At 29.2% G+C, this 8,264-nt stretch overlaps 1 protein-coding gene across 1 annotated transcript; it reads right to left on the bottom strand.

Moving 5' to 3' along the window:
* Positions 1–2,779: 2,779 nt before the first annotated feature.
* On the bottom strand, positions 2,780–8,017 carry LOC121209420 (protein trichome birefringence-like 41). Its single transcript, XM_041080055.1, has 5 exons — positions 7,527–8,017; positions 6,546–6,717; positions 5,148–5,323; positions 3,337–3,495; positions 2,780–3,239 (listed from the first exon to the last, which is right to left on the bottom strand). The coding sequence occupies exons 1-5, from the start codon at positions 7,796–7,798 to the stop codon at positions 2,945–2,947; spliced, it is 1,074 nt and encodes a 357-aa protein (XP_040935989.1). The 5' UTR covers positions 7,799–8,017; the 3' UTR covers positions 2,780–2,944.
* Between the last annotated feature and the right edge of the window lie 247 nt (positions 8,018–8,264).

Here is an 8,264-nt window from a genome sequence, read left to right on the forward strand (position 1 = left end):
TAAAATTTTCGGAATTAAAATACAATTTTATCATTATATTAACTTATAATCTAAAAAATTTTGACGGGATTAAATGATAATTTTTCCATTTTCAAGGACCCTTGCCCTTTCCTATACCCATCTTCGTGTAGTTGTTCAGACTGCATTCATGCTACTTACATTTGTAATTGTATCTTCTTCAATTTGAGTCCACTGATTTAATTTTTCTTACTGTTTTTATCTTAAAATTTACTCTAAGTTATTATGCTCTTCATATATTTGAAATTTAATATTTTTACTTACATTTCTATAAATCTAATCCCTCTATTTTTATATTTAAAACTGCAAGTCCCATCGTAAACATTACTAAAATTTAGTCTATTATAATGTTATTTTTTGTTATATGGTTAGCGAGTAAATACTTTTTTTTAAAATTTTAAAATATCATACCACCAATAAATTTTAAAAAAATAATTTGAACAACATCAATTTTGAAAAATAGAGAACTCAATTTCCAAAATTAAACTTCAAATATACAAAAAAGAATATAGAAAGTTGGACTATATTTTAACGTTTTAAAATCCAAGGGATCAAAATGTTAAGCGCTACCTACAGTATGGCCTCCATTGCACCAAACAAAGATAGGTGCTTGGAAAACGTGAAGGCCAATTAAATCTGCAATCATTAGGGTATAGTTAGATACCAGCCTTCTAAGGAAAGCTTCCTTTGGGGGGTAATGCATCTTCTTGCAGTGTTGTTGACAACAATTTATATAAATTTCTTACTTTGGTTCTTTTAAGAAAATTCAATATTTACAATACTAAAGTAAAGAATCTTTCTACTGTCGGCAAGGGAATTTAGTGAATAATATTAGAATTTAATTAATTAGTTTAAATATGGTGGATGTTTCTATATTTTCCGTACATTTGAAATTTAGTGCTACTTTTATTTCAAGAAATTTAGGTTTTTTTTTTTATTTTTTGGATTTAAAAATGTAAATCCAATTGTTAATATTGTTAAACTTCTTCTATTAAATTCAAGTTTATTGTAACATGGTCTTTTTTATTACATAACTACGAAGTGAATGTTTTTTATTCCAAAATGTGACGCCGGTGAATTTGATAGAGAAAGTTTAATAAGATTAATAATTGGACCTGAATTTTAATATTAAAAAAGTAAAGAGACTAAATTCTTAAAAATAAAAATAGAATACCAACAATATAATATTTTAACCTAATTATTTCACCTCTCCATGATTTATTTCGGATATATATTTTTTTTATAATTGGATATGATTCCAATATAATCAGTGGTGAATCCAGGGACTGGTAGGGCCCAGTCGCGTAAAATGAAAAATTTTCATTTAAGCCCCTTAAAATTTTAAAATTGTAATGATAAAATTACACTTTGCCCTCAAAATGATAAAAATTTATATTTTTACTATAGATAAAAAATACAATTTAATTTCAGCCCTCCTAAATTTTTTTTTGGCTTCATTCCTGAATATAATATATATTTAATAAACATGAAAACCATATATTATACTCAATAAGATACAATTAAATTATATATATTGTTTATATCTGTGTTTTTCTGGAAGTATGAGTGTTGGTGGAAGTGATGCCAGAATATTTGACAATACTAACCATGCCTAATTGTGGGGGGAAAAGAAAACCATGCCTAATTCGTAATAAGAAATTGCAATTATGACATGTGTCCAAATTGAAAATAATGAAGGTAATTATATACATTTTTTTCTGATATTCATTGATTTAAAAGTTTAGCCTAATCAGTATGGAATAATTTGTTTGTAAAGCAAACAAAAAGATTAAAGGCATGAGCAGTGATGTGAATTATATAGGTAATATATTTGGAAAAGTCTTGGATTTATTGCACTTTTTGTAATTATGTTCACCTTTTCCCCCTACTTTAAAGGAAAAAAAAATTATAAACAAGAGATAGGTTAAAATATGTTATTAGTTCCTATACTTCTATAGAATTTGAGATTTAGTCCCTATTCTTTAAAAGTTAAAAATTTTATCCTCTTACTTTTTTAATTTAAAAATCTTAATTCAATCATTATCGTCATTGGTAGTTTCTGTTAGAAAATACTTATCAACATGCCAAATTAACAACTTCTGATAGAAAATACTCATGATTTTAATGATTGGATTGAGATTTTTAAATCAAAATAATTGAAGGACTTAATTTCTAACTTTTTAAGTATAGGGACTAAATCTCAAAATTTGTCAAAGAACAAGAGCTAACATCATATTTTAACCTAAAAGATAAGGCTTATGTATTAAATTAAATGTAAGAGCTTATTTGAACGCTAATTAAAGATCAATATTTATTTATGTGCAAATCATTGGTAAATTTCTTCGTTCTCTCCCTCAGAATTGTAAACTTTTTAATTAATAAAATGGTTAAATTACACTTTTCTCTCAAAAAGTTTACAATTTTTTTTGGCCTCACCCAGGGTGCAAACAAAAGTTCAAAAAAAAAAAACTTGAAACCAGGATTTGGTATTACTTTTCCTGCTAGAATTGATTGAGCTCAAATCATATATTGTCTCTACAATAAATTTTCAACATAGTATATTACAAGAGGTACCTTTACAAGTGCCTCAATATCCAAGTGCTACAGTTTTGTAATTGATTGAGTTCTAGCTTGGTTAGCATCGATATTGTTGCTTATGCAGGAGGATGTAACTTTGAGTGTGCTGAATAACATTTATCCTCCTATCGAAGGATTGGGAAAGAACTATGGGTAAATCTAAACAATTTGTATAAAAAAATTGAAACAGAAAGAATCAAAATCACACACAAAAAAAAACCTCCTAATAACATGAAATTACAACCACCATTTAAGTCTCGAAAATAATCACATCAAGCATTGATCATTATAACATTATTATCTTTTTCCCTGAAAATTATTAGCTAAAGTTAACAAATTAAAAATGTACTCAAAAAATAAGATTGAAAAGAATTTCGTTCCAAGTATCTGGAACACCAGCTAAACACCAATGGCTACAATCCAATCCTGTCGACCCTCCAAATCCATATACGGAGGGATGCCCATCTTTGCGTAGCAACGACAACACCGTTATATCAAGCAATTTAACCTTCTTTCTCACTGTGCTCAACACTCTCTTCAGCACACCTAAAGCTTGTGGAACACCTCCTGGATAGCTTGACCCTAACAACGGTTGCTCTTGCCCTAAACACCCCTTTGCCTTTGGGTCATTCCATAAAGATGAGCTGAAATAAAGCATAAGAAAACATGAACTTTGATTCGAATTTGAGGGTTTTGATATTGAAGGGTTTGATGAAGTTTGTGTTTTGTTAAAGGTTTTACTTGTAATGTGATGGAGAAATTCCCTGGAAGAAGACAAGAGATTTTGAAGGATCGATGTTGGCTTCCACCCATGCAGCCCATGTTTTGAGTGCTGTTTCAAAAGCAAGCATACGGTCCATGTCTTTCATAATTACGCCTCCTACTTCAATAAAATCCCATCTGGAAATTTTTTTTATAAAATTTCATTAATATATATTCCAATTAGATTTCACTATGAATCAGATTTCAATTTGACCTCTCTACTAAAAAATGAGTAAATTAGTTTCTATAAGTTAGATCAAAGAACGAATTGGTCCTTCTGTTAAAAAATTCATCATTTTTTGCCATTAAAAATTGATCATTGTACATTAGCATGAGGAACACGTGTCATTGTTTAATTATTTTGTCAACCATGCCAATTTTTAATAGTATAAATGGATGGAATTTTTATCAGAAAGGATCATTTTGCTCTTTAATCTAATGTATGGGGACTAGTTTGCTAATTTTTTTAGTAGAAGGGGCAAAGTGCAACCCGACTCCTATTACAAGGGCCTCTATAATACTTTTACCAATAAAAGCATATGATTTCTTTTTGTTGATTGAATAAAATTTTGGGATAAAGCACCATTTAGCTCCTGAATTTGATAACTTTTCCAAAGCTTTTTTTTATCCACGTTAGTCTCGAAACTTAACAACTTTTACCTATTTCAACCATAAACTTGGATTCCGTTAAAGTGTGATGATGTGGTACTTTAAAAAAAATGTTATAATTTCTTTAGATTTTTAATATAGTTTTGTAATTTTAGATGTTATATAATGCTTTAAAAATTTTGAGGTGATGGTGTTGTGCTCTGATAAATTGTCACGCCATCAAACTTTGATGGAATTTAAGTTCAAAGGCCAAGTTAGAAAGGTTTCCAAATACTAGGACTAATGGGGATAAAAAAAATTCAAGGACCAAATTGAAAAAAATTACCAAGTTTAAGGACTAAATAGTGCTTTATCCCTAAAATTCTAAAACAAACCAAGTTATTTAAAAAATTGCTCTTGCTTTTTTTCAAAATGTTTTAGAGTTACTTCCACTAGACATCCCCAAATTATATATCAAATCCTAAATTAATTATTAAACTTCAAAACATTACAATTAAATCTCAAACTAAAGCATCATTCTATTTAGGTCCTTTTGTCAGTCTAAGCGTATGCTTTGACGCTAAATTTCAACTTAGATAAAACGTGTTAAAAACTATTTACTAATTTATATGTGTTTAAAATAACCTAAGCATTTAATGTATCATAATCATGTATATATATTGTATATAGAAATGGACAAGTTTATACATACATACACTTACACACTAAATTAAACAAAGTTAGAATATTATTTAAGGGATAAAATTGAATTACAATTTTTTGAAAATCAAGGTAAAATTTTACCATTTTACCTATTTACGTTTTTATAAAATTTAAAGGAGTTGGAGGGGCAAATTTACCATGTTGAGGGTGCCAAGGTCACTTCTTGCCCTTTCCCTCCGTCTTTGATCGCATGATCACGATGTAGTTGAAAAAATTCATGTTAAAAAATATTCATATAAAAGACAATTGAGATTTTAATTGACATGGTAATGTTGAAACTTTAAAAATTACATTGTCCTAAGTTTAAAACCTATTGTGTGTGTTTTATTATGAGTTTTTATTATTTTTAATAAATTTTATATAAAAAGATAGAAATACTTATAGAATAATATTTATTACTTTTTAAAAAGAATATTTTTTTTACTCATTTCTTAATGAAATTGATATACGATTGACTTGTGATGTTATTAAAAACTTACGGTTGGCCCGGTCCGCTACGGTACCACCAATGCCAAGTATTGAAGATAAGCATGTCAATCCCTTTCCATAACTGGCCTCCTTCAATTGAGTCAAGTCTCAATACCCTCCCAATGTCTTCACTCACAACATCTACTAAATACAAACTTCGATCAAGCATCACCTTCACTTCATAATCCTGCAAAATTTTTCCCCACAAGTTATGATGATCAACATTGCAAAATAACGTCCAAATTACATATTTTGTACTTCAATTTATGATCATATTTCGATTACCAACATTATTGCATGGTATTTTTCTAGATTTATGAAATTTTTATGGAATAACTTAAACATATCATCATGATGCGGATAGAGGGAATCAAAGTTTTATGATGATAGTGGGCAAAACATAATTGGAGTCAGAGGGGACCTTGGCTTTTAAAATTTTTGAAAATTTTAATTTGGTCCTTCTATAATTTCTAGAAATTCTAATTATGCTTTTCAAAAGTTTTAAAATTTTTGAAAATTTTGATATCCTCACAAAATATTAAGCCCCTAATTTTTTTTATTATAAATTTTAATTAAACCCCTTGGAATTTTTGAAAATTTTAAGTAGGCTGCCCAGCATAGAGGTGTGCATGGACCGGGCCGGGCCGGGTTCGGGCCGGGCCTACTGAAAATTTCAGGCCCATTTTCTAGGCCCGGGCCCGACCCGGCCCAAAATATGGGCCTAAAAATTTTCCCAAGCCCGGCCCGAAATAAAATTGTTAAGCCCGAGCCCGGCCCGGCCCGGCCCGACCCATATTAAATTTTTTTAACTTATTTCATTAAATAAAAAATTTTAAAATATATTAAATAATTAAATACATTTAAAACAAATATTAAAACAAGAAACAAATAAAAAATATATTAAAACAATTCTTAAAACAATAAAATATGATTAAAAATAAAAAAAATATATTTATTATATAATTCGGGCTGGGCCGGGCCGGGCCCGGACCAAAATTTTTTTACCCGAGCCCGGCCCATTTTCTAAACGGGCCTCATTTTTTTGCCCAAACCCATATTTCGGGCCTATATTTTTACTTGAACCCTCCCATTTTTCGGGCGGGCCTTCGGGCCGGGCCGAGTAGCCCGGCCCATGCACACCTCTAGCCCAGCACATTCTGCCATTGTTTGACAGTGAAAATTTTGCTTGTCTAAACCCTAATTCAATCTTTGAACTCGAAAATTTATTGATGTTTTTAAAAAATCAAAATTATTTTCATACATTTAAAAAATTATATTAGATTTAAATAAAAATTCTTAATCAATTACTAATTTGTATTCGATTGGTCGGATATTTAACTCAATTCGGAGTGTGCTTATAGAAGCAAGAAGAACAAATTAAATAAAGATGAAGGGTTTTATTTACAGACCTGGAATTGGAAGATGGAGATAGCTGCAACTCGAGAAATGTTGAAATTGGCATTAGGAAGTGCAGAATAAAGCATGCATGTCAAGGATTGCCATTGATTTAGACTTAGGGAGTCTCCCACAAACATTATGCTCTTCCCTCTGAAATTTTCTAGGAACTTCAATGCATCAAATCTACAACATAACAATAATAAAAATTATACTTATATTATCACATATTTCTAATTAGGGACGAAGTCAGTAATTTGATATTCAGAGTGAGAGGGAGGGACAGTGAGGGAGAGGTATAGGCAGAGGAACGGTAGGGGAAGGTTTGGGGAGGGGTGGAATATTTTATTTTATATTTATATAATAAGATTTTTTAATTAGATTTTATTTTATTATTAATATTAAATTTTATTTAATTAGATTTTAATGACATGTGTTTGAGGATTAATTTGATAGAATTTATCAATGTAAAGAGTTAAATTTATTAAATTATTTAGAATTAAGAACAAATTAATAGAATATATAAATATTAATGACTGAATTTGTTATTATACCAATTAGAAAATACCATATCATCCATTCCGTAAGGCGTGTTTGATAAACTATTGAAAAATTTTATTAAATTTTATTTTATTGAAAATAAAAATTTTTAACAATTAATATTTTAGATGTGTTTGACAATCATTTTAATTTTTACTTAAAATAAAGTTTTCAACAAAAATATGTTAAATAAGATAAATAAATAGGTCGCTACTTATTTTATTAAAAAGTTGAAATAAAATAACCTTAAAAAAATGAGATATTTAAATTAACATATTTATTTTTCATCCAAAATTATTTAAAATAATATAAAATATTTTATTACTAAAATTCAAATTAAAATTAAAAAATAAGCAATTTTTTAAAATTACCATAATTATTATATTTACTAATTTACCAAACAATTTTCTAATATAAATAATTTAAATATTTATTTATACAAATAAATGGAGTACCTTGTGAGGGAGCACTGAAGAGGCTGCCATCGGTATTGAGAGTAAAGCATATCCAGGCGTCCATTTCTCTGACAACTGAACTCTCTTTGGATGAAAGGACAAGCCCAGTCTGAGTAAAGAGGGTAAGATGGATCATAAACCCAACTGCCCTTGAACAAATCACACCCCTTGGTAGCAGCCGCATTTCCCACCTGATTGTTGCACCAAAAAACAGCCAAAACCATGAAATAATACGAAGAACCAAGGACAATGGAATCAACCCAATGTCCCATTTTCGCCTCTTAACAACCTCCCTAGGCTTGGAATGACAGGAACAGTTGTGACAGACAAAAACACAATCGAAAAAGAAAGAAATCTTTCGAATAGTTTGGTTTAAATTACAATTGCAGACATTTTTGTGTTAATTAATGTAATGAATATCAGTAATGAATACTGATGAGGGAGAGAGCGTTTAAGATTATAAAGTAGCAAGCTGTAAAGTTGTATTACAAGTGATGTTTATATACTTGGCTTGGCTTTGGGATGAAAGGAGAGAAAGTAGAGGTTGAAATTCAAACTCCAAATTTATAGGATTATTATCTTATAAAAGTGGTTATACGAACGGAACGAACTAAGCTCCGAATTCTTATACAATAGTGTGTTTGGATTTGATTTTTATTTATGGAGGATTTCAATAAATTTATATATATCGATACTTGAAAGAAAATCGTAAAAATATTTTACTCATTGTTGTGTATA

Source organism: Gossypium hirsutum, chromosome A11 (assembly GCF_007990345.1).
Source record: "Gossypium hirsutum isolate 1008001.06 chromosome A11, Gossypium_hirsutum_v2.1, whole genome shotgun sequence".
Classification (NCBI taxonomy): Eukaryota; Viridiplantae; Streptophyta; class Magnoliopsida; order Malvales; family Malvaceae; genus Gossypium; species Gossypium hirsutum.